At 43.4% G+C, this 27,521-nt stretch overlaps 1 protein-coding gene across 1 annotated transcript in view; it reads left to right on the forward strand.

Annotated features, from left to right (window-relative positions):
* Positions 1 to 27,521, forward strand: part of USP9X (ubiquitin specific peptidase 9 X-linked) — a 377,318-nt gene that overhangs the window by 129,491 nt on the left and 220,306 nt on the right. Inside the window, exons 9-12 of the mRNA XM_030202341.1 lie at positions 2,075 to 2,213; positions 21,193 to 21,345; positions 21,524 to 21,628; positions 22,719 to 22,925. Of these exons, the coding sequence (XP_030058201.1) occupies positions 2,075 to 2,213; positions 21,193 to 21,345; positions 21,524 to 21,628; positions 22,719 to 22,925 (604 nt within the window). The remainder of the gene's footprint in view (positions 1 to 2,074; positions 2,214 to 21,192; positions 21,346 to 21,523; positions 21,629 to 22,718; positions 22,926 to 27,521) is intronic.

A 27,521-nucleotide genomic window follows, 5' to 3' on the forward strand; every position in this document is an offset into this window, starting at 1 on the left:
AATCATAGATATGTTACAGGCCCTCACGGGAAGCTTATATATAATGCACATAAAGGCTCATATAAAGCATTAAATTGCTGTCAAAGCATAAAATTAATTCATGAATGTCCTATATTTAACACAGGTTTTCACAATCATGTCATATGACAAATGTAAACTCATAGAGAAAATAAATATTCATAAAATTTGTACAATAAAAGAGCATCAAAGAAATAAAGTAACATAGTAAATGACGGCAGATAAAGACCTGTACGGTCCATCCAGTTTGCCCAACAAGGTAAACTCATTTTACTGCCTGTGTAAGATAAAAAGAAACTATACTTAAAGAAATGTCTATAAGCCATATTGTATAGACACACAGTATCTATAATAACGGATCTGAAAAAGATTGTGCTAAAAAAGCAGCACAAATCTACAGTATGTATAAAATGGATTAAAAAACATATACTATTTTGTTAAAGAAGCAAAATTCAGTATATCTTGTCATACTGACCTGCCATATGTAGCTTCAAGCTGATTTGTATTTATGGTAAAATTTCCTAAAGAAAAACTGCACTTAATAATGCTTAAAAAGGTAAGTGAGATACAAGTTTCAAGTTTATTTAGGTATTTGATATACCACTCTAAGGTGAGGGCCTTCAGAGCGGTGTACAGTTAAAAAAAAAAAAAAAAAATTTAAATTAAAAAAATTATAAAAACAATTAAAAACCTATGAACAAAACACAAAACAATTAAGGAACCTTTAAGGACCAAGAGGGAAGTGCAAATGTATAGAAGTACAAAAAAAAAATAGTGCATCTGCATATGGAGACGTGAAGTTAAGTATGTGACATTAAAAAACTGATGTTGAGCAGAGACTTAAAAAAAATGTAGGAGACTACAAAATGAATCTGAAACACAATGATGAAGAACGGACTATAGTGCATATCTGTTCATTAAAACACATGTAATGAAAAATGATACATGTGAGATAATGGTGAGAAATAGAATACTACTACTAGACATTAAAACACCCCACGCTTAATTTTGTGAAAGAAAGGTGATATAGATGATAATTTTACAAAGAAAAGTAATGTAGATAATGTATTGATATATACTCATGTATATATCCCACAGGCAAAGAAACCAAAAACATTTAGACCATTATGGTGAGAAGTGTGCAGAGTCAAAACGCATGTGCACTAATTCTTAACTAAATAGTCAGAAAAGCATACCTGAAATGAAAAAGACGTACCTATGTGAAAAAAACAAACTGCCAGGCAGGAAAATCCTTTTTTTATGATGAAAAATCATTCCTTTGTTAAAGAGGTAAAGTGACATACCTCGGTGAGGACCAGACGACCAGACGCAAGAATTTGTCGTTTTTTGGCATGAAATGTAAAAAAAACACTGCGTATGTGCACTAATTCTAAATATGTCTTTCCTGCCTCGTTTTGGGAAGTGTTTGGCTGGATCGCTAAGGTTACAGAATTATACAAGACGGGGTGATATAGATGCAGGGAATGGGGGAAATTTGTCTTATTCTAAAGTGGAAATACATGAACACTGAAAATGTGGTCAGTGAAAGAGGAAACACTTTGGCTAAAAAAAAATAGTTATTGTGAACAAAATATGAATGTGAACAAGGTGTGTGAATACTAAAACTTACAAAAAAAGATGAACACAGGGCCATTGGTACTGTACTGTTGGTAAAGAGCACAGGGCCATTTTTTACTACCTTTGTATGTTAACTAGTAGGAGAAGTTATGTGTGTAATATAGCCAAAAAAGTTTAATGTGAAAATGAGTGCATAAAACTGGAAACAATCAAAAGATTGGTAAAGAAAGCACAAAAAATATTTGTGGTGTTATGCATGTGAGAACAATTAGAAGAAAACTGCACATTCCTAAATAGTATAGACTTCTATGCTACTATCTGTTAGATAATATCTACAACAATTTTCCACATTATTTTAATTCTTATCCAAGTTGCTCCCTGGATTTTGTTAGTAGTAATTTTAAAAAATTTAAGAAATGGTTTAGTCGTCTTTCTTTAGTTTTCTATTAATCTTTTTTTAACTTAATTTTTGATATAGGTTGTTGCAAATTTCTTCTTTCAATGGTAAAATGAATGCACTTAATGAAGTTAATAAAGTGATATCTAGTGTCTCTTATTACACACATCGGCATGGTAATCCTGAAGAGGAAGAGTGGCTTACAGCAGAACGTATGGCGGTAAGTGTCTTGTATCTACTTTCGGTTGAGTAGATAGCATTGGTTATGCTTTTACAATTTCCTTGTGTTATGGCCTCTATGGGTAGCCGATGTGCAATATATAGTTTTAATACTGACTTCTAAGACTTATCGATGTATTTTTAAATGAGATGTGCATTAGTCAGCCAGTAGTCTTCAATTTGTCTTTAAATGTCTCCTAGTCTTAGTGGTAATGGATGTATTTAAGTCAGAGGCTTAATAATAAATTCATTTTAATGAGTTTCATTTGTTTGTATTTCACAGTTTTGTAGACAGGGCTGGCGCAGTCTGTTAAGTGTGTGTGTGGGGAGGTGTTTGTTGGCCTTTGGAGGGTGGCATCACACAGTCACTCACCGTGGATGCAGAAACAAAACTTTTTACTGCCCTGTGGAAGCAGTAAAAAGTATTGTTCCCACAGTAAAAAAAAAAAAAATCCTTTTCTCCGTTCCCTTCTTCCTCTCCACAGGTCTCACATGCAGGATCCTGCAGCTGGCAGCGATTCACAGTAAGAGGCTGTCTCTGTGGCCTTCCTCCTGCTGCGTCCCACCCTCTCTACTGCAACTTCCTGTTTAGGGTCAAAACAGGAAGTTGCAGTAGAGAGGGTGGGATGTGGCAGAAGGAAGGCCACAGGGACGACCTTTGACTGTGAATCACTGCTGGCTGTAGGAACCTGTACGTGAGACCAGTGGGGAGGAGGAAGGGAGGGGAGAAAAGTGCTGGCTGGACCCATAGGAAGGAAAAGAGTGGAGTGTGGCTGGATTGGACCCATGAGAAGAAGAGGTAGGATTGGGGCTGGAGGGAAAGGAGAGAGGTGCTGGCTGGACCCATAGGAGGGGGGAGGAGCAGTGGCTGGAGGGAAAGGTGCTGGCTGGACCCGTGTGGGGGGGGGGGGGGGGGCGTGGGAAGAAGAGGAGGAGCTTGAGGTTGCTGGAGGGAAATGAGAGAGGTGCTGGATGGACCCAGGGGAGGAGAAGGATGAGAGGGATTGGAAGGAAAGGAGTGACGTGCTAGCTGGACCCATGGGAGAGAGAGAGAGGAAAAAGAGGTGCTGGCTGGACCAATGGAAGGAAGGGGTGGGAGGCTTGAGGGAAGGTAAAGAAATGCCGGACCAAGGAGATGAAGGAAGAGGGAGCCCAAATACTGAACCCACATGGGAGTCATGGGGGGAGGAGGAGGGGGGGGGGGGTGGCAAGAGGGAAATGAGAGAGTTGCTTGCTGGACCCATGGGACGAGGAAGAGGGACAGCTGGATGTAAAGGAGAGAGCTGCTGGCTGAACCCATAGGAGGAGGAGGGGACCTGGGAGGAAAGGAGAAAGGTGCTGGCTGGACCCATGGGGGGGGGGGGGGGGGGGAGGAGGGAGGTGGCAAGAGGAAAATGAGAGAGGTGCTTGCTGGGACCCATGGGAGAGAGAGGGAAAGGGAAAGTAGAGAGATGCTGGCTGGACCCATGGGAGGAGGAGGAGGGGAGCCTAGAGGAAAGGGAAAGAAATGCTGGAAGAGGGAGTCAAATACTGAACCCTCAGCGGGAAGGAGAAAGGGAAAGAAGGCAGGCAAGTGAATCAGATGCTGGAGGGGGTGGGGAAGAGAGGGAGGTAACAGAAACAGAGGAGAAATGATGTACATGGGGGAGGACGGTGGCAAGGGACACAAGGGAGAGATGTGTGGGGGGGATGGTATATGGACACAGAGGGGCAATGCAGACAAAGAAGGGAGATTTTGTTTGACACAGTGGGAGAGGCTAAGGAGATAGGTGATGATGGATGAGGGGGAATATGAACACAGGATACTGGAGAGGAAAGTATAGGGAAGGAAGATGCTGAATGTGGGGGATGATAGGAACACAGAAATGGAAGCTGAATGGTGGACATGGAGAGAGAATAGATGTCAAATGGACAGGAGAACCTGGTGAATGAGTTAAGAGAAGACAGTGAGAAGCAGAAACCAGAGCCTGAGACTAACATGATTTAAAAAATAAAATGACCATACAACAAAAGGTAGAAAAAATATATTATTTTGTGATTTAGAGTATGCCAGATTTGAAATGCACATCTTGCCAGAGTTAGCATTAGACATGGCTGGAACCCAGGGCAGAAATTTGGGAGTGGAACCCAAAGCCCATTACTAGGCTGCACTTTCTTCAGCTTCTAGCAGGCTTGTGGCTCTCCCTGGTCAGGGGCCAAGGGTACTTGCCCTAGTCGCACTCCCCTAACCCCATCCCTGGCAAGTGTCATCTTTATATTTTTCAAAATACAGGAATAAATGTATTTCTTTCTATATTTAATTTTTATTTTTATTACATTTGTACCCCGCGCTTTCCCACTCATGGCAGGCTCAATGCGGCTTACATATTATATACAGGTACTTATTTGTACCTGGGGCAATGGAGGGTTAAGTGACTTGCCCAGAGTCACAAGGAGCTGCCTGTGCCTGAAGTGGGAATCGAACTCAGTTCCCCAGGACCAGAGTCCACCACCCTAACCACTAGGCTACTCCTTCACTCTATCTCTAGTGTTGTACTACATAACTGTTTGAGGCTTTTGCAGATGGGGTCAGAGATCACGGGGACAAACTTTGTCCTCATGTCATTCTCTTATGATCTTCTGAGGGTGTCAGTTTATAGGTTTGCAGGTGGGGGTGGGTGTCAGAAACTCTTGCACCGGCCCTGTTCGTAAAAGGTGCAGTCCTCGGGCATACCCAGCCAGTTCGGTTTTCAAGATAACCATAATATGTAGATTTGCATTCAGTGGAGGTAGTGTATGCAAATTTTTATCTTGCATATTTATTTTGGGAACCCTGAAAGCCTAACTGGCTAGGTGTGCCTCAGGGAGCAGGTTGCAAATCAACTGGACTCAGTCATATACATGGTTTTCTTGCACCTAGAAGATACCAGTTAACTATGCATTGACACATTTTTTATGTTTGAATCTTTTTATTGAAAAACATAACATAGTACATCTCAAATATTTTTCACTATTACATCAGTAACGTCTTATATTAATTGACTTCCAACTGGTATACATACAGTGCAATTGACATTTTCCTCAGCGACCCTCCAGACCGGTCAAGACGCGTGGGTTATGTCCTCCTACCAGCAGAGGGAGACTGAGAAAACACTATGCTTTTGAAGCCTGTATATATAACCTGTGCAGAACCTCCACTAGCCAGTATTTTCTCAGTCTCAGCAGAGGTAGCAGTTGACAGCCTGTGCAGTCTCCAATAATCTGGTGAGGTAGTTTGTCATTGGGTCGTAGGATTTTTTCCTTCCAAACTTTATTCTGTTGCAGTACCCTGTACGTGTGTGTGTAAAAAAAAAAAAAAAAAAAAAAAAAAAAAGTGCTTTGGGGCCCTGGGTCTGGTGGGGCCCAGTTTTTCCCCCTGGGGTGTTACACCTATGTTTGGGTCCCTCCCCCTTTGCTGCTCTCTATTTCTGTTTGCTTGGCAGCTTTGTGCCTCGGCTGCTTTCTCAGTATTGTAGCCTTGAGTGCCTTACAATTTCCAGATGCCAGAGTTAGAGTAAGATGCCTTTAAGGTCAGTTATTCTATTTCATTTTGCTTGCCAGCTTTGTGCCTCGGCTGCTTTCTCAGTATTGTAGCCTTGAGTGCCTTACAATTTCCAGATGCCAGAATTAGAGTACTGTGCCTTTAAGGTCAGTTATTCTATTTCGTTTTGCTTGGCAGCTTTGTGCCTCGGCTGCTTTCTCAGTATTGTAGCCTTGAGTGCCTTACAATTTCCAGCTGCCAGAGTTGGAGTACTGTGCCTTTAAGGGCATTTATTTATTTCTTTATTTTCAGCGGACCGAACGGGGGTTTTGATTCCTTGCTGGAACGAGAGAGCAGCGCTTTCTCCAGTGCTTTTGCAGTGTGAGTGAGTTTTTGGTTTGGCGCGTTTGCGGAACAGCTTTTCCCTTCCCTCGTGGTTTATGGCGGCCCAGCTCCTCCGATGTCGCGCGTGCTCGTGGCGAGGGGTAGAGGCGCCGGGTGCTCAGTGTAGCTTTGCGGTGCACCTATAAAGGTGGCTGCGGCACCCCCCGACTTGACCGCGGAGGGATCGATGGTGTCGGGAGTCTCCGAGTCAGCGGGAACAGTTTCGGCGGGAACAGCCGCCATCTTGAGTCTGACGCGGCCCGTGGAGCCGGCTGGTTTTGGGCCTGCGGCCTCCGTTTTTGGCACAAAAGGGCCTAATGACGGTCCAGGAATGGTGGGCTTTCCTCCAGATTTTGTCTGGACGCGGTATCAGGCCTGGAGATCGGGACCCCCCCCCTCCCCCCCCCCCCAATTGGAAGAGGGGGCTATTTCCGTCTTGGCTGAGAGACCACGGTTAGAGTGGTCAGAGGACAGGCAATGTTTTTCTCCTGTAGCTGCAGAAGCTGCGCTTAGTGATCTGGGGGAGTCAGATGGAATTGACGGCTCTCAGGAGCAGGATTGTTGGATTCCTGGAGAGGATCCTTCAGTAGTGCGGATTTTCCATAGAGATGAGCTGTCAGAACTCATAGATCAGGTGTCGTCCACCCTTCAGTTTGGTCCTGAGGTGGCTTTGGGGGAAACTGTCCAGGATCCGTTGGTGAAGGGCATTCAGCGTCAGGCGTGATCCTTCCCTATGAACAAGGATCTCCGGGAGATGATTTGTCAGGAATGGGATTTGCCGTGTAAGGTGGCAAAGGCAATGGCGAGGCTTTATCCCCTCCCTCAGGACGATAGGGATTCCTTTAAGGCTCCCACGGTAGATGCAGTAGTGACGGCAGTAATTATAGCTACGGCTATCCCGGTTGATGGAGGAACGGCCCTCCGTGATCCTCAGGATAGGAAGTTGGGATCTTTTCTCAAGCGTAGTTTTGTTTTGTCGGCTCTAGCCCTGCAGGCCTCGGTTTGTGGGGGTCTGGTAGCTCGGGCATGTTTTCGTTGGGCCGAGAAGCTCCTGGATGATTCGGTAGATGTTGGTTCTTCTGGGGGTCAGGAGTTAGCCGACTTGGACATGGGTTCATCCTTTTTGTCTGAGGCTTTTATGATTTGTTGCCTACTTCAGACAAAAAATATGGCTATGGTTGTGGGTCTCTGCCACTTAAGGGAGCTATGCTCTTTGGAGAAGATTTGGACAAGTTAGTGTGAGGTCTTAGTGATACCAAGGTTCTATGGCTTCCAGATTTTCGGTTCAAGGCAGGGGCCAGAACTAGTTCCTCTCTGGGACGGTTTAGGGAGGCTCAGCGGTATAGGCCGGGCAGATCGAGTGGGACCTACCCCTAGCTGTCTGTTTGTCCAATTTAGATTGTAAGCTCTGTTGAGCAGGGACTGTCTTTTCATGTTAATTTGTACAGCGCTGCATAAGTCTAGTAGTGCTGTAGAAATGTTTAATAGTAGTAGGACCTCTAGGGGTCGGTTTTTCCAGCGCACACAGTTCTTTCGTGAGAGTCGTCGCGGAGGGCGTGGCTTTTCCGCGGGAGGTTAGTATTCAGGCCACAATTCCCAATGAAGGTGTGCGGGCTCAGGCTCTGGTGCATGTTGGGGCTCGGCTGAGTCTGTTTTACCAGAGTTGGGCCCAAATCAGGTCAGATCAGTGGGTTCTCAAGGTGTTTCGAGGCGGATGTGCGCTGGAATTCGAAAGCTGTTCTCCCGAAGTGTTTCTGGAATCCCTCTGTCGGTCTTGGAGCAAGAGGGCAGCAGTGAGGGACACTCTGCGGTGGCTGCTCGCGTTGGGAGCCGTGGTTCCTGTTCCTTCAGATCAGCAACGCTCAGGGTGCTATTTGATCTATTTTGTGGTCCACAAGAAAGAGGACACTTTTCGTCCCATTTTAGATCTCAAAAGGGTCAATGCGGCACTCAAGGTGCCCTCTTTCCGGATGGAGACGTTGCGGTCGGTCACTGGTGCGGTCAGGAAAGGAGAGTTTCTCACTTCCCTGGATTTGACGGAAGCTTATCTTCACTTTCCTTTGTGCAGTTTTTTGGTTCCAAGTTACAGGGTCCGATTCGTCGGTTCCTTGCAGAGAAGGCGCCGACGGCCCGTACTTATCGTCAGGTCCTGGGCCTGATGGCGGCGACCATAGAGGTAGTTCCGTGGGCCAGGGCGCACATGCGTCAGGTACAGTCAGCTCTGCTCAGTCGTTGGTCCCCTCTGTCGCAGGACTTGGAAATGTGTTGTCCGCTGTCGGTGGCCCCTCGTCTCAGTCTCCGCTGGTGGCTCAGTCCGCGCAATTTGGGAAAGGAATGCCGTTGGAGTCCCCACAGGGGCTGGTAATGGTCACGGATGCCAGTCTGCAAGGTTGGGGGGCACATTGTCTCAGTCAGGTAGCTCAAGGCCGGTGGTCTCGCGCAGAAGCAGAGTGGTCCATCAACCGGCTGGAAACTCGGGCCATTCGGGTGGCGCGCCAGGCCTTGACGTCGGTGGTTCGCCACAAGGCAGTCCGAGTGCTCTGTGACAATGCCATGGCAGTAGCATATGTCAACCGTCAAGGGGGGAACAAAGAGCCTTGGCGGCGCAGTTGAACTCATCTTCAGGCTCTCTTGGCAGCGCATGTGGCCGGGGTAGGTCACATAGATGCAGATTATCTCAGCAGGCACACTCTAGATCCCAGAGAGTGGTCTTTTCTTCGGTCAGTGTTCCAGTGAGTTGTGTCGGTCTGGGGACTTTCGGTGATCTTAGGGCAACGGCTCGCTATGCGCAAGTTCAGAGATTTTTTTTTTTCAGTCGCTGAAGAGACCCTTGAGCGGAGGAAATCGACACTCTTCTGTTGCCTTGGCTTCGGGAGTGACTGTATGTGTTTCCTCTGTGGCTGTTAGTCGGTCGAGTAATATAGCGCATCGAACATCACTCCGGTCGGGTGATTCTGGTAGCTTCGGATTGGCAGCGTCGACCATGGTATGGAGACCTGGTGCGGTTGGCAGGGGCGGCGGCCCTGCCTTTGTTGGGATCAGTTCTGTGTCAAGGCCCGATAATCATGCCGGATCCGGCTCGGTTTTCGCTTATGGTTTGGCTCTTGAGCGGCACAAGTTGAAGAAGAAGGGGCTTTCGTCCACTGGCTTTGCTACGATGTTGAGTTGCCGTAGACGATCCACTTCCTTGGTGTATGTCCGGGTTTGGAGAATCTTTGAGCACTGGTGTGAAGACCATCGAGTTCGGCCGTTTCACTCTTCGGTGGCGGAAGTTTTGGAATTTTTGCACGATGGTGTTGATAGAGGTCTGGCCTTGTCTACACTGAAGGTTCAGGTGTCAGCTTTGTCATGTTTTCGTGGGAAGCTTCAGTGAAAGTCCTTCGCGTCTGTGCCTGAGGTAGTGCGTTTTTTGAAGGGTGTTAAGTTGCTGCGTCCACCTCAGTGACGGATGGTGCCTCCGTGGGATTTGAAGCTAGTTTTGGATGCTTTGATCAGGCCTCCGTTTGTGCCTCTGGTATCGGCATCTTGTAAGGATTTATCTTTAAAGGCGGTCTTGTTGGTGGCGATTACTTCAGCACGGAGTGTTTCAGAGCTTCAGGCTTTGTCTTTTAGGGAACCATTTTTGTCCTTTCTGAGGGAAAGGTTTCGTTGCGGACGGTGCTTTCCTTTTTTGCCCAAGGTGGTTTCCGAGTTCCATGTTAATCAGGTCATCTCTCTGCCAGTGTTGGGTGATATGGCTGGAGATTCGGAGCAGCGTGGTATTGCCAAGCTGGATGTCAGGAGAGTTTTGAGTTGTTATCTCTCTGGAACTCAGGACTTCAGAGCCTCTGACCGTTTGTTCGTTCTTCATGGTGGCCCAAAGAAGGGTGCAGCGGCTCCTAAGGTGACCATAGCACGGTGGTTGAAGGAGGCGGTTGCATCTGCTTACTTGGTGAAGGGTCCTGTGGTGCCTAGGGGCTGGTCTGCTCATTCCACTAGGGGAATGGCAGCCTCGTGGGCGGAGAATAGTATGATTTCTCTGTTAGATATTTGTCGGGCTGCGGTTTGGTTTTCGTTGCATTCCTTTGTGAAGCATTATAGGATTCCTGTGCATGCAAAGGACGAGGTGCGCTTTGGGGCAGCAGTTTTGACCTCTGGCCTTAGTAGGTCCCTCCCATAAGTTAGTTACTGCTCTGGTACGTCCCACGCGTCTTGACCGGTCTGGAGGGTCGCTGAGGAAGGTGAAATTAGATCTTACCTGCTAATTTTCTTTCCTCTAGACCCTCCAGACCGGTCAAGAGCCCGCCCTGTCTGTATTGGAGGCCAGGAGGTGTATTTGTTGGATAATTCTTGGCTGCTGTAAATTGTTGTTTCTCTAATTGCAGACTGTTTATTTCTGTTTTGTGATAGGAGTCCGGGACAGGTGGGGCTCTTCTTTGATAGTCCACCTGTAGAAGCCCAACTGTTTTATCAAAGGCAAAGGAACATGTTTCCGTAAGAGCAAGCGGAAGATGTTTCTTGTTTTTGCAGTTTACTGTGACCACGTACAGGGTTGCTAGTTGTTGTTAGTGTTTTTTGTTTCTCTGCTTTGTCAGGGGTATACTGGCTAGTGGAGGTTCTGCACAGGTTATATATACAGGCTTCAAAAGCTTAGTGTTTTCTCAGTCTCCCTCTGCTGGTAGGAGGACATAACCCACGCGTCTTGACCGGTCTGGAGGGTCTAGAGGAAAGAAAATTAGCAGGTAAGATCTAATTTCACCTTTTGACAGATTTAGTAATTGTACCTGTTAGAAAATTATGTATTTAACCCATTTTGAGGCCAGAAAGGGAGGCTACGGCAAATAGATATCCGAGAAGGCCAGTGCGTTAAAAAAGAAAAGTGCTAATCACATGGGTTGTACTGGAAAATGAACAGAGAATTACATACCAATCCAAGAATTTTTCAGTGTTACAAATAGGAAATGCAATCATAAAAAGATACAAACATACTAATAGACAAAAAAAACCCAAGAACAACAAATTAGGTGGTGATGACAGAAATAATCATGTATTTTGAACCTGCTCTGCTACAAATCACAGAATGTAGGAGCTTTATGTCATTCTGCATGAGCCTGACTGTTAAGGTGGGGGAAATCACATTGAACTTCTGCAGGCTAATTAAAGGACAATAATAAACAAATTCTCTGTTTTCATATTAGTTGCCACATGGTTTCATTCACCTATATTTTGAAACAATTTGCTTCTCCCCCATGGAAATCAGCAGGGGATGACCTCAGAACTTAGACATATACAAAACAATGCTTATTCAAGTCACAAGTAGTGGCAGATCTTAACATACTGGCTAGCCATTATGACAGCCAGCTGCTCCTTAATAATGAGTTGTGGTAGACCTAGAGGGGTCCTTCTCAATGCTGTATCAGGTGGTCAATCTAAAAATAAGGTTGGAAGTGGACAATACAACCAGTTCAGTGACAAGCCTGACAGGTGGGGCAGAAGGGTGCCTAGTCTTCCCGTTGGATATCTCACCTCCACTCATTAGCTAAACTACTAATGCTTTAGCAAGCAGGAGGGCAGTACAAAACTTCTGGCTTATAAGAGCAGTATATGTCCAATTAAAAAAAGAAAAGAGAGGGAGAAAAGGTCTTCCATATTCAGTTTTTATTCTGCTCCTTTCTCACAGTTTTGCATGAAGGGACAGTATTCATAGAACACTGCCAGTATACGTTTCCTTAGGTACACCATGCATTCTTCAGCTTTCACTTTGCTGTTAGTTTCACAATTTCCCAATCCTTTTTGTCACAGACCAGAAAGGCCAGTGTCACTGGAGCCTCATCTGCATCCCTAGCCGTCATGTCCTAATAAAGGAAGTGTTACTTTCATTCCTCTTCTTTTCCAAGACTAACATAGCACCACCTCCAACACAGCCATCATACACATTTGTAATGATGTTGCTTCCCATTATAAACGTACACTTCATTGGGCAAAAAAGGAATATTTCTCTTCTCTATTTCATAGATAACCAATTCTTCTCATTTCAAAATTTTGTATTCTTCTCATAAACACCCGACTCCTTTAAATCTCTGTCCTGATAACAATGAGGCATATTTTCAAAGCACTTAGCCTTCCAAAGTTCCATAGAAACCTATGGAACTTTGGAAGGCTAAGTGCTTTGAAAATATGCCTCTTTGTATGTGACTTCTTGAAGAAAATCTCAGATGTGAAGTCTTCTATTCCCCTAGTGTCCTGACACTCCCCATGCTCAAAATAATGTAGCTCCATGTAGCTCGTTTTCACTTTTTCAGATACTATCTGAGTCTGATGTTTCTAAATTGTTTCTCAATATAGTTTCTGTTGTTCAGCATCTATTGATCATACACTATTTTTTATGGTAATCTGAACCAACAGAGGTGACCTTCTAATAAGCACAAAGCTTAGATCAACGTTTTTGAAGTAGGTGTATTGCACCTTAATTCGTCATCAGTCCGATTTGTTTTTCTTATATTCCTTGTTATAGTTGCTTGTTCTGATTACTCAGTATTACTGTGTTCTATCCAACTGCTACTGCACTATTTTCATTTAGTTATGGTTAAGTCAGATTGTAAGAAATTTTTCCTAGGCTGAGGATGATGATTTTCACTAATTTGATCTCATTGTGGAGGGGGGGGGGGGGGGGAGGGTCTGTGTCCTGGTTTGTATCTGTAAGCTGTGCTTCTGATAGTCTGCTACCTCATGATTTTCTCACAGTGGAGGAGGAGGGGAGGGTATTTGCTATATTTTGTAGACCTTGTGAAGCCGGTGCGAGTTGCTGTTATATATATTCTTCTAGCTGTGAGAGGGCTCAGTACTCCACACAAAAGGAACCTCTTGCTTAAAGAAATGCTAGATTGCACCTGGATGTGGTGTTTATCCAGGAAACGCACTTCAGTAAGAAAGGTGAAAAGTTTCTGCGTGCTAAACACTACACCCATGACTTTCATTGCTCCTGAAGTGGCTTCAAGAAATGTGGAGTCTGTTACTACAATTCCCTAAAATTTGCTTTGCTAGAGGGAAGAGGATGATGTTAGACTACTCATTCTGGTGGGGACTGTATTGGACAAATGGTTAACTTTAGTTAATGTATATGCGCACTCTGATTCTCAAAATTCCTGTTGGCAGGAGGCGTATGATGTATTGCAGGAGAAGGCCCAGGTTCAGATATTTGGGGGGGGGGGGGGGGGGGGGGGAGATATTTGCTTTAATTCTCCAAAGTGGGATAGACTACCTGTTCGGTGTCAACCTCCAAATTCTGAAGCACCTAGAGCATATGTACGACTGTTGAAGGATTTTGGGCTGCTAGATCTTTGGCCTTCTAAATTCCCCAAAGAGAAACAGTTTTCATACTACTTGGCTGTACATGATAGTTATGCAAGATTTGATTTTATCTTGGGTGATGATGTTTGCATAAGAAGACTAGGGAGGGCTGGCATTGAGTTGCCAACGTGGTCAGCTCATGGTCCGGTGTGGTGTGATTTTGAACTTGGTAATCGCCCTCGGAGTATGGTTTCTTGGAGGCCCAATGAGAGTTTGTTGCAAGACTTGGAGGTCCGGGCTGATGAAGACGTTTGTTGTGCACAATATCTTGAGTTTGATGACAGGTGAAGTGGATGCATCTGTGTGGGAAGGGCTGAAGATGGTTTTAAGGGGGGTGCTTATTAAATGGGATCTCATAAAAAGAAAAAAGTAGGAAAAGAGCAATTCTTGATCACTCAAATGGAGGAAGTTCGACAGAGATGTCGACCGTTTGATAGAAGGGGAGACAGACAGTTGTTGGACAAATTGAAGATGGAGCTGCATGTTCTTAGATTGGCAGATATAGAATTTACCTTAACACGGGTCCAACGATATCATGAGCTCAATGATAAATCTGGGCAGCTGCTAGTGAGGAAACTTGAGAAGAGGCAAACAGAAAACCAGATTTTTTAACTCCAAGACAGCAAAGGAGATCTAGTATATAAGGAGCAGCAAATACAAGATGGCTTTATAGATTTTTATAAGCATTTAAACACAAAAGATGATAAAAGATAACAAAGAGGAAGACATTGCTGCTTACCTAGGAGATATAGTGGTGCCTAATTTACCTAGGGGAGGGAGGTGGTGCAAGTTCTAGTTTCAGAAATCTCTTCTAATGAAGTGGCCCTGGTCATCAAACACATTCCAGCTAGAAAGTCCCCTGGAAGACCTTGTTGGCCCCAGTGTTAGCAAGATATTTTAATACCTTAAGGGAGGGAGGGCTCTATTGCGGCAACGAGCAATCCAGCTGAGATCACTATCTTAGGTAAGCCTGGCAGGGATGCCACAGTCTGTGGGTCATATTGCCCCATTTCCATGATAAATGTGGATCTTAATTGTTAACTAATAGGTTGGCACTATGGTTGCATAGGTGATAAATTCTGATCAAGAAGGGTTTGTAATGGGGCGGCAAACTATGGACAATGTAAAGCGGATGCTACACACAGTATGGTCAGTGCGCTCCAGGAAGCTACCAGCCATGTTGCTGACAGTTCATGCCAAAAAGATTTTTGATTGGGTGCACTGGCCATTCATGTTTGCCACTTTACAGAAATTTCGGGTGGGAGAGGGTTTATGTATCTGGTTATCAGCATTATATTCTACCTGTATATTTGCTCTGGGGGCAGGGACCAGACAGGGGTGTTCCCTCTTGCCAATACTTTTTTGCCTTAATAATGAGCATTTTGCACAACGTATTTGAAATTTAGCGGACATAAAGCGAATCCTTATTGGACAGGCTAGGCTGTTCATAACTTATCACTATTTGCAGATGACGTTATATTAGCCCTAACATAACCCCTTACTACTTTACCTATCTTTATTTACGAAACGAAATGCTATGGGTGCATATCAGGGTTTAAAACTGACATGGATAAATGGGTCACTTGCCAGGCAACCCAGAATAGCTAGGTCGACACTTGAGTACCATAAAGAATTAGGGGGACTGGATATCCCATATTTGAGATCATATTATGTAGTAACACAGCTGCGTGTTTTCGGGATTAGAAAAGGAGGGAACAGCTCAAACGTTTGCTCATATTGAACAGGTTTATGTAGGTGAAGTGCCCCTTTTTAGTATTTCTTGGGGTTCCTGTTGAGCTTTGTGATCTATCAGTATCTCCAACCCTTTCATAAAGCATATGATAACATTATGGCTTCATACTGTTAAGGGGGAGGGGGGCAGTGGAGGTCATGGTACACATCTCTTTCCTTGGTGATTGGGGTGGGGCTGTCCCCACCTTTGAGGCTGCCCTTCAGGGGTGGGGGGGAGGTGACAAAGGATTGTGTTACGTGGGACCATTATGTGAGAAGGAGCTTTTGAAGTCATTTGATTCTATAAGAATCAAGTATGGCCTGTCTCCTCCCAAAAAACTATGGAACTTTGGAAGGCTAAGTGCTTTGAAAATATGCTCCATGTATCCTGGGGTTTCATCATAGATAATCTTGTGGACCAAAGAGCAAATTTTGAAGGTAATAAGTTCCTTGATAGGGAGCCAATGCAGTTTTAATCGTAGAGGTTTGGCGCTATCAAATCATGTTTTGCTGAATATCAACCTGGCAGCTGTGTTTTGTGCTGTCTGGAGTTTATTCATAAGCTGTTCTTTACATCCCGCAGATAATACATTGCAGTAATCTGCGTGGCTCATAACCATAGATTGAATCAAGTTACGGAATATTTCCCTCGGGAAATAAGGTCTTAGACGTTTAAGTTTCCACATAGAATGAAACATCTATCTATCTATGTACTTATCATTTCTATAGTGCTACAAGGCATACGCAGCGCTGTACACCATAATGGAGTTAACTTGGCTTGGGTAACAGATTCAGCAGTGACAACAGCAAATTTAGACCAGCAACGGTCAACTGTGTATTCTTCATAGTTTGGAATCAGTCCATTGATGAAGTAATCAAAGTCAACGTTGTATTGAGGAAGTGGATTACGTAATTTTGTTATTTTTTCCTTGAAGTAGATGGCAAGTTCATCTGCAGATGGAATGTCTGTGTTAGTTGTTGTGTGTTGAGTGGTATCTAGTAGCTTGTCTACTACTTGAAATAGTTTCTTCAAATCTTTGTAGTCTGGTCCTATTTTAGATTTGTAATAGGATCTTTTAGACCATCTTATTGTATATTGCATTAAGTGTATGCTCATCTTTTGATTTTTTTTTTCCATGCTCGTTCGAGCTTTCTGGTTAGTGTTTGAGTTTTTTTAGTTCATCATTGAACCATGGGATAACATTTTGTTTTCGTGAAATTCTTGTACTAAGGGGAGCTATTTCGTCCAATACGCTACTGCATCTATCATCCCAGTCAGAGAGGTAATGGGTGGAATCCGTTCGACCTTTCCATTAATTGTCAAAATTCTGATGGGTCAATAACCTCTTGTGCTATAAGTTATATGTAATGGTGAATGATATGATCCCTTCTTCTGCCAATTTAATGAGAGGTTTAGTTTGTGATGGTCAGACCAAGGTGTTTCTGACCACTTAAAATCTGTTACTAAAATATTATGGTTAGTGGATAGTTTGTGAGAGAAGAGGTCCAATATGTGGTCTTTAACATAGTAACATAGTAGATGACGGCAGAAAAAGACCTGCACGGTCCATCCAGTCTGCCCAACAAGATAACTCATATTTGCTGCTTTTTGTGTATACCCTACTTTGATTTGTACCTGTGCTCTTTAGGGCACAGACCGTATAAGTCTGCCCCGCACTATCCCCGCCTCCCAACCACCAGCCCCACCTCCCAACCACCGGCTCTGGCACAGGCACAGACCGTATAAGTCTGCCCAGCACTATCTTCACCTCCCCAGCCCTGCCTCCCAACCACCGGCTCTGGCACAGACCGTACAAGTCTGTCCAGCACTATCCCCGCCTCCCAACCACCAGTCCCGCTTCCCACCACCGGCTCTGGCACAGACCGTATAAGTCTGCCCAGCCCTATCCCCGCCTCCCAACCACCAGCCCCGCCTCCCGATCTTGACTAAGCTCCTGAGGATCCATTCCTTCGGCACAGGATTCCTTTATGCTTATCCCACGCATGTTTGAATTCCGTTACCGTTTTCATTTCCACCACCTCTCGCGGGAGGGCATTCCAAGCATCCACTACTCTCTCCGTGAAAAAATACTTCCTGACATTTTTCTTGAGTCTGCCCCCCTTCAGTCTCATTTCATGTTCTCTCGTTCTACCACCTTCCCATCTCCGGAAAAGATTCGTTTGCGGATTAATACCTTTCAAATATTTGAACGTCTGTATCATATCACCCCTGTTTCTCCTTTCCTCCAGAGTATACATGTTTAGTTCAGCAAGTCTCTCCTCATACGTCTTGTAACGCAAATCCCATACCATTCTCGTAGCTTTTCTTTGCACCGCTTCCATTCTTTTTACATCCTTAACAAGATACGGCCTCCAAAACTGAACACAATACTCCAGGTGGGGCCTCACCAACAACTTATACAGGGGCATCAACACCCCCTTTCTTCTGCTGGTCACACCTCTCTTTATACAGCCTAACAACCTTCTAGCTACTGCCACCGCCTTGTCACACTGTTTCGTCGCCTTCAGATCCTCAGATACTATCACCCCAAGATCCCTGTCTCCGCCCGTACCTATCAGACTCTCCCCGCCTAACACATACGTCTCCCGTGGATTTCTACTTCCTAAGTGCATCACTTTGCATTTCTTCGCATTGAATTTTAATTGCCAAACCGTAGACCATTCTTCTAGCTTCCGTATGTCCTTTTTCATGTTTTCCACTCCCTACGGGGTGTCCACTCTGTTACAGATCTTAGTATCATCCGCAAATAGGCAAATTTTACCTTCTAACCCTTCGGCAATGTCACTCACAAATATATTGAACAGAATCGGCCCCAGCACCGATCCTTGAGGCACTCCACTACTTACGTTTCGCTCCTCCGAGCGAATTCCATTCACCACCACCCTCTGGCGTCTGTCCGTCAACCAGTTCCTAATCCAGTTCACCACTTCGGGTCCTATCTTCAGCCCATCCAGTTTATTTAAGAGCCTCCTGTGGGTAGCATGCAATTGTGGAAGTATGAGATCTCTAGTGTGAAGAAAATCCTTGCAATCTTGTGCATTGGTAGAGTTGGTGTCTTCCAGGTGAAGGTTTATGTCACCTAAGACTAAGATGTTAGGGTTGGATACACACATAGTTAGACTGACATTCGTTCCAGTTGCTGGGTGGCCTATAGAATAGGACACAGTTTAAGTGATCAACCAGGAATTTATTGTGAATTCTGATTGAGGCAATTTCTAATTGGGATGTTATGGACTTGGCGATGATTTCGGTGTTAAAATGGGAGCGATAAATTAGTGTTAGGCCTCTGCCTCTCTCTTCCTTTCTGGTCCAATGAGTAATTTTATAACCTGGAGAGCAGAGGTCAGGGATTATTGGATCTTTCTGATTATGGATTTAGGTTTCGTTGATAAAGAGTAGGTTGAGGTTTTCTGAGGTGATCCAATCTGTTGTTGTTGTTGTTTTGTTTATTACGGATCTGGCGTTAATGTAGCCTACTTGAACAGTATGGTATGAGGCTCCTATAAAAGGAGAAGTATGGATTTTCGTAAGTTGTACCCTAGTTAGATGACTTTTCATACCATTTTGTAGGTGACGTCCATGTGTAGGTGCTCTTCCTTTGGTGGTTGTTAGTTTGGTAAGATGTGGAGTGTTCAGTCTTTGGTGATTCAATATGATGGGTATGATATTATCTGAGAGTGAGGTAGAAAATGTTAAATGAAGGAATGATAGGGAGTATATTGCTAGGAGTGATTTGCCTATATTCATACTGGTGTAAATTTAGTAATTGGTATATAGAACTCAGTCTGATGATCAAGATTGACAACCTAGGGTTTGGACTCCTTGGTTTTAAGCGCAGTTCAACTGAACAATTGTGGTAGTCGCTCTGGTGTTGGGAGAGTACTGATAGCCCAGAGAATTATGTCTTTTGAATTATTTACTAGGTAATGTGGTCTTGGATCTGGAAGTACGCATTTTCCTAAAGAGCTGTATTTATGCTGCACGCTTAAGTCATTTCTGTAGCCTGGAAGGATGTTAATTTGATATCCACCACTAGATGGCATCAAAGATTTAAACTTGTTTCTTGTGGAGCATTTGAGGTCAGGCTTGCCATTTTTGGCCCAGGATACAGTCTTACTAGGACAGATCTGTTCAATGGTACAGTGAATGAACTGGACACTGGGAGGGTATGTGGCTTTTGAGGGGGGATTGTAAGCTCTTTGAGCAGGGACTGTCTTTCTTCTATGTTTGTGCAGCGCTGCGTATGCCTTGCAGCGCTATAGAAATGCTAAATAGTAGTAGTAGTAGTAGGGAGAGAGATCTGGAGTTGTATTTTGTTTATCTCTCTAGAGTGATATATTGGTTATGAAAACTTTCAGTAAAAATTACAGTACAAAAAAAAATTCTGGCTATGGTCTTCTTCCTTTCCTGAGCATACCTAAAGAAAGTTCTGTCACCTCATTTTATAGTTTTGGCTAATTTTTTTCAACCCTTCTTTTTGCCTTCCTGATTTCACTTTGTTTCTTTCAGCTTGACCTGATATTCTTTTCTCTTTCTCCTTTTGTGATAATTTGTACTTTATGGATGCCACCTGTTTGGAGAATTATAATGGATACCTTTTCATTTTTCTTTTATTTACTTAACATAAAGATCCAATAAAGATCCATCACTTTTTTATAGTTCCTTTGAATGTGGGCTACTGTCTTCCTCCTTCACTTTGCTTCTCTCACTTACTGCTGCTAGAATTCTGTGCCAAAAAAAATGAAAATTCTACGCAAAAAATTACAAATGTTTGCGCACAAAGCTTGCAAATTCTGTGTACAAAATTTTCAAACTGTTTTGCAGCCCCTCTCCCCCACAGCATCCCCACCTTTTTTACAGCCCCCTCCCATCCTATCCCTTTTTTTTTTTTTAACAGCCACCTATAACATGCCCCCCCTTTTAACCGCTCCCTCCCTCCCCCCGCTTTTTTTGTTAACAGCTGCTACCTTCCTCGCTGCAGACACCCCTGCACTCAATTGAGGTAGGATGAGTAGGAGCTGCAGCGGGAGTACTCTTTGGGGACAGGAAAGAACCCCACTCTTTCCTGCCCCTCTGCCACCACTATATCAAGCTATACTGTATGATGATCACTGCTGCTCAGGTGGACCCTTATGTGAACATTGGACACACTGTCTATATTTGAGCACTAGATCCAGTGTTGCCCCTTCCATCTTGAATAGAGATCCTTGAAAGGCATCCACAATCTGTCTAGTTCTCATTCAGCAGATGGGATGCTCAGTCCACCTCTGGTAGGTTGAAACTTTCTAGCAATAGCACCTTCCCAACTTTTGGATATTTATGATCAGATCTCTGTCTAGTTTCTTTGTTTTAAATGGAAGTCTTTCGACATACCCATATATATGTAACTGCCAACTTCTCTCATCAAGATGTTTCATGCTGTGCTTCATCCTTTACCTATGCCTCCTTCATGTCAGTCATTTCAATGACATAAAGTGCTTCTCCTGTGCCTTTGTGGCCATCTCTATTGCTTTGAAGCAGATTATAGCCTGCTTTAGTTGTATACCATTCGTAGGACTGATTATCTTGTCTGTATTGCAGTGTTTTTTTAAAAACATTTTCAGCTCACGGCACAGTTACAAGGTGCAAAAATTTTCGAGGAGTCTCTCATGAGGAACTTTATCAAAAGCTTTCTGAAAATCTAATTACACTAGAGTGGGTGGAGACGGCTTCAGTGTTGTGTTGTCACACCGTTTGCTGTTAAATCAGGTGCCACTCTTGCATTGCCTTATAAGCTGGTTCACGTTATAATAACAGTTGAGCTGTATATCTAGAGAAATGTTGGGGTCTTAAGCTGTCCTAGATTTGTGTGTGTGTGTGGGAGGGAATCATGCTCTTTTTTTTTTTTTTTTCTGGGTAGGTTTTGTTTTTCCTTTCATGTGATATTGGTGGAACTTAAGAGTAACTTTGTATAAAGAACGTGATTTTTCTCTTCAACACCTTGATATAATGGAGCTTTGTCCAATTTAATTGTAGGAATGGATCCAGCAGAATAATATTTTGTCAATAGTGCTGCGAGATAGTCTTCATCAACCCCAGTATGTAGAAAAGCTAGAGAAGATCCTGCGTTTTGTTATAAAGGAGAAAGCACTCACCCTCCAAGATCTAGACAATATTTGGGCTGCACAGGTAATGTTGGAAAGTAGCATTTGATAATATTGGTTTTTAATAAATGTACCAGAGTTAAAAGCACTGTGAAGCAGGATTAAAAATGCGAAGTATTTAAATCTTAGAAACCCTGGTAATGTTTGGGAAACCCCCTTGTTTTATAAGCTAATATAATTTAGACACAGATTTTCTTTCCTAGGCAGGAAAACATGAAGCCATTGTCAAGAATGTTCATGATCTCCTGGCAAAGCTGGCTTGGGACTTCTCCCCAGAGCAACTCGATCACCTTTTTGATTGTTTTAAGGTAATGTTAAGTTTGGTGAGGCAGTGTGCAAATTTAAATTAATAAACAGAAGAAGAAGAAGTGGAAATGGAAAACACATAAACAAGATAAAACCAGTAAAATAGTACCATGAGCCAAATCAACCATAATTCTAATCACCTTCTAACACTATCGTGCAATTCCTAAAAATAACATAGTGGGAGTTCAAGCTGATAAATGTGGAGTCCCTAATCTTATGAAGGAAATAAACTCCAAAGAGCACAGATGTTAGGTTGTGGTTTACTTCTTAATCACATTGGCAGTTGGGTATAGGATGGCAGAGGAAGACAATGCAGCCTAGTGTGCAACCATTGCAGCCAGAGAGGAATGAGGGATAGATGATCCAGGACATCCCACTGTTGCCTCCTATAGAAATAAATCTTAGTCTGTAGTGGAAGCAGGGAATTGCTTGAACCTACTTGGGAGGAGGGGATAGTGCTGGGCAGACTTATACGGTCTGTGCCAGAGCCGGTGGTTGGGAGGCGGGGCTGGTGGTTGGGAGGAGGGGATAGTGCTGGGCAGACTTGTGCGGTCTGTGCCGGGGCTGGTGGTTGGGAGGAGGGGATAGTGCTGGGCAGACTTATACGGTCTGTGCCCTGAAAAAGACAGCTACAAATCAAGGTAAGGTAGACACAAAAAGTAGCTGTTCTGCTTTCTTTTCTCTCTGAAATTTCAGTGCACACAGCCATGCTAATGTACTTCAGAATGAAGTGTACTGTCTTAAGTTAATATGCATGTTCATTTCAGATGTGGATATTACCTTTATACAACATGAACTAGCAGTGAAAGCATATCTAACTTTTAATTCTTTTGACAGCACATTTCATTATCATTGATTTATAAATTGCCTGTCTTTCTATTGCTAAGTGAGGAACAGCAAAAATGAAAAATATTATAGCATTAAAACAAATCTTGCATTTTTACATACAGTAGAATTAAAATAAAATTATAGTGACATGTCATGAGACTGTCACGTTTTTCTAGTGAATATTATGCATTTGAGCAGGCAGGAGTATAAAAGCTGTAATCTGAGTTTATATTAATTTTTTATGTTGAATACGTTAATAAACAGGCAAGCTGGACAAATGCAAGCAAAAAGCAGCGGGAGAAATTACTAGAGCTAATACGGCGTCTTGCAGAAGACGACAAGGATGGTGTGATGGCACACAAAGTTTTGAATCTTCTTTGGAATCTGGCACATAGTGATGACGTTCCTGTAGATATCATGGACCAAGCTTTGAGTGCCCACATTAAGATTTTAGATTATAGTTGTTCTCAGGTTAGTAATTCTCTGTTACAGTTAATTACATACATTGTGAATTTTAATTATCACTTTTCATTACAATTTTTGTGAATTGCCTTTATGTGGTAGGAGGATGTTGCATGGCTCCTGGTTGATGTGTGTGTGAGCCAAATGAGTCCTTAGCTTGCTTTGCTGTTATTAGTTGTATTCATTTTATGCTGGAAGCACCACAGTAATCTGTGGCATCTCTCAGTAGGATGGATGTGTGGATGATAACAGGAGCCCTTTTTGAGGTGAGCGAGCTGAGCACCCATGTGAACATAAAAATGTTGTTCATATTATGCTGGTATGGCCTAGTCTTTAGAAGCTAATGTCCAAATCCCAATTCTGTCCTTGACAATGTTTTTGGTGTTGAGTACCACAATTTTTCTTCTGGTATCCTAGATACCTACTTAAATTGTAACACCTTTTGAGGACCGTGACTTAATTGCTGAATTGTAATCTGCCTTGAGCTTACTCTGGAAAGGTAGAGAGAGTGTGTGTGTGAAATATGAATGCATATAAAATGTGGATTTTGAGCATAAGTTCCCTTTTCAGGTATTTCCCATCAACAAAAAATTGTGTTGACTGCATCCTCAAGTTATTTCCATTTTAAAAAAATCTTTAATTTTCATGGGGCTCTTTATCAATCCAAAGGCCAGCTGTCTTGATAATGGTGGTTATTTAACTTTATCTTTTTAACTCCTCGGGTTTTCAGAGAAAATACAAAACCGCTGTGCACTTTACCTTTGCTCACTAAAATTTGACATAAAGTATGTTTTTTCTGAGTTTCTGTAAGAAGATGCCAACTAGTCTTTGTCCTTTTTTGGTCAACAGTTTCCTCCTGCACTGAGGGCTGCCAAGTCAGTCTGATAGCCTCTGCTAAGCACACACGCCTTTTTTGCAGCTACCTGGGATATTTTTCCACTAGTTTTTCCCTCCACACCAAACATCACTGCAGAAACCCAGGCCAAAGTATCGGCCGCTTATCCGACATTGCTGCCTGGATGTCCAACCGCCACTTGAAACTGAACATGGCCAAGACCGAGCTTATTGTATTTCCTCCCAAACCCACTTCTCCTCTCCCGCCACTCTCTCACAGTTGATAACACCCTCATCGTCCCCGTCTCATCTGCCCGCAGCCTTGGAGTCCTCTTCGACTTCTCCCTCTCCTTCTCTGCGCATATCCAGCAGATAGCCAAGACCTGTCGCTTCTTCCTCTATAACATTAGCAAAATTTGCCCTTTCCTCTCTGAGCACACCACCCGAACTCTCATCCACTCTCTCATTACCTCTCGCCTTGACTACTGCAACCTACTCCTCATTGGCCTCCCACTTTGCCATCTATCCCCCCTTCAGTCCGTTCAGAACTCTGCTGCACGTCTTACCTTTCGCCTGGACCGATACACTCATATCACCCCCCTCCTTAGGTCACTTCACTGGCTTCCGATCAGGTACTGCATACAGTTCAAGCTTCTCCTATTAACCTATAAATGCACTCGATCTGCAGCCCCTCCTAAGCTCTCTACCCTCATCTCCCCTTAACGTTCCTACCCGTAACCTCTGCTCGCAAGACAAATCCCTCCTTTCAGCACCCTTCTCCACCACCGCCAACTCCAGGCTCCGCCCTTTCTGCCTCGCCTCACCCCATGCCTGGAATAAACTCCCTGAGCCCATACGCCAAGCCCCCTCCCTGCCCATCTTCAAATCCTTGCTCAAAGCCCACCTCTTCAATGTCGCCTTCGGCACCTAACCACCATACCTCTATTCAGGAAATCTAGACTACCCCAACTTGACATGTCGCCTTTTAGATTGTAAGCTCCTTTGAGCAGGGACTATCCTTTTTGTTAAACTGTACAGCGCTGCGTATCCCTAGTAGCGCTCTAGAAATGTTAAGTAGTAGTAGTAGTTTTTCCCTCTTTGAATTTGTTTAACGCAGTCATAGTAATGTAAAACATGATGGCGAATAGGGGCTGTAAAACGCATCCAGTCTCCCCAGTTTTATTTCAGGCTTATTGCCTATATTTCTGTTGATCTCTGACTGTCCTTGGATATTCTCTGGGCCTATGTTTTGCTTTCTTGAATTCCAAGATTTGGAATGGGGAGATCATTCCAAGCATTTTATCACCTTTTCCCTGATGACATATTTTATGATTCTGATTGTGTTTCCTTGAAACCTCATACTGTGGTGATAAATACCATTCTTTTCTTTAAAAAAAAAAGTATAAAGAAACAAAGCATACTTTTGAAAGATTTGGTTGTAACTATCATATAATAACTTTGTTATTAATTACATACCATTCAAATTAAATATACAGTGCATTGTACAACAATAATATATACCCCTGTCTCTGCTGTACTCTAGGGTGTAGATTTATTTTTTGTTACATTTGTACCCTGCGCTTTCCCACTCGTGGCAGGCTCAATGCGGCTTTACATGGGGCAATGGAGGGTTAAGTGACTTGCCCAGAGTCTCAAGGAGCTGCCTGAAGTGGGATTCGAACTCAGTTCCCCAGGACCAAAGTCCCCCACCCTAACCACTAGGCCACTCCTCCACTCCACTTTTACTTTCATATGGCTTTAGTGTGGCCCCTGTACCATTTTCGTAACTTTTCTCTTGGTCGTCTGTAACCTCTTATTGTATTGATAATACTAGGCCAGGGGCCACAAATAGCTGCTCCCTCAGGGACATAGTAAGTGGCATTAAGCTTGACCAGTACTAAAAGTTCAAATCCGAGATTCAAAATGGCCGCTGACTAGTTCGGACGCTCAGCAACGCTCCGAGAATCAAAATGCCAAAGAGAAGGGGCCGCTTGTCCTCCGCTGCTGCCCCTCCACGGCAAAGTCTTTCTTTACAATCCACAATGATTAATTACCTTCGCGGTGCACAGATACCAGGAACACCGGGAGCAGGTTCGCTAGGTCGACCGGGTGGAAATGGAACCATTTCGGAGACCGCTGGACTGGAGCTATCGCTCAGCCCCGATGATAGGGCACCTCCCCCGCAACCCTCGGGAGCGAGCACGTCGACGCCGGATCCTAGCAGAACGCCACCGAAGAGTGCAGTCGTCCATAGGACCGAGGAGGAGAGTCGAACTGCGGATAGTGTGGACCTTTCTTGCGATCTAGGTGCCTCTCGAGGGGGAGATATGACAACTATTAACCAGCACCAGACGGAAGCTGTGACCGAAGATAAAACACTACAGTCCGCTGTTGCAGTTACAGAGGTACTTTTTCCTAAGTTTCGGAAACCTACTGAAATTACACTAGAGACTCTATACACCTTGATTGTGGACTTGGGGAATTCCTTAAGTCCACAAATTAAACAATTATCTCAAGAAATGTCTAATATGGACCTCAAGGTTCAACAGACTGAACTCAAGATAGAGACAATATCGAAATGTCAAGAAGAATTGGAAAAACAAGTGAAAGAGGTTCATTTAAACCAAGAGACTATGATTAAAGATTTAACTTCTTTGAGGAGACGTACTGAATTCTTGGAGAATGTAACCAGAAACAATAATATCCGCTTTTTAAATTTTCCAAAAAAAATTGGTGTTTTACCAAGGGAAATGCTTAGAAAATACATTACTGAGACACTTGGCGCTTCGGAGGAAATGGTTCCACCATTTACACAGATATATTATTTGCCCCTGAAGCGCCAGGTGTCTCAAGAGCAGCCAGATTTGGATATTTCTTTGATATTGGAAGCTTCAGATACTGAATTAATCCAAGCCTCTACATTAATTGCCACAGTAGCCTTGTCGCCAGATAAAAACTGGCTGATGAGACTTTTCTTCCAAAATAAGGATAAGAGTTTCCTTGGTTTAAAAGTTAGTCTCTTTCCTGATGTGACTAAGGAGACTCAAAAACGTAGACAGAGATTTTTACTTATGAGGCCTGGGGTAATTCAGTTAGGAGGAACGTTTTTCTTAAAGTACCCGTGCAAATGCCTAGTTAAATACCAATCTAATAAATATGTGTTTTATGAGCCGGCACAACTTTCTTTATTTCTGGCTGCAAAAGGACAAGGGAGTATTTAACTTATAGCCCTATATGTTAAGAGAAGATATCTGTTATGAGCAACCGATAAAGGAAAGCTTCCTTAATTATTTTCTTTCGATATCCATTTTGTAATTTTTGAATCTCACAATGTGGACTTTAATTAACATGCTGTAATTATTTTGAATATTAATTGGTTTCCTTACATATTTGAACAGTGATGTTATTTACTTGACAAGTTTTTTTTTGCTTGTTTAATATATCTAAATTGATAAATAAAGAAATAAAAAAAAAAAAGTTCAAATCCCAGTAGAGAGCTTTTTCAGTTGATTAATAATTTTACACAAGTACCTTCAAGTACGTGCTCTACTACTCTGAGCAGAACTTTGCAGATTTTTTTCCAGTCTAATATACATAAGCTTTTAAGTACTATTTCACATGCGGTGCCTTTATTGGATGCTGTTTGCTTTGATATAGATGAGTCATTGAGTAATGTACTTGTGGATAGCATTTGGTCTTCCTTTAAGTTAGTAGATGAGAAGTATGTAAGGATCTTGTAAATCGATTTTTATTTATTTTATTTGGATTTTG

The sequence above is a fragment of the Microcaecilia unicolor genome, chromosome 4 (assembly GCF_901765095.1).
Source record: "Microcaecilia unicolor chromosome 4, aMicUni1.1, whole genome shotgun sequence".
NCBI classification, from domain to species: domain Eukaryota; kingdom Metazoa; phylum Chordata; class Amphibia; order Gymnophiona; family Siphonopidae; genus Microcaecilia; species Microcaecilia unicolor.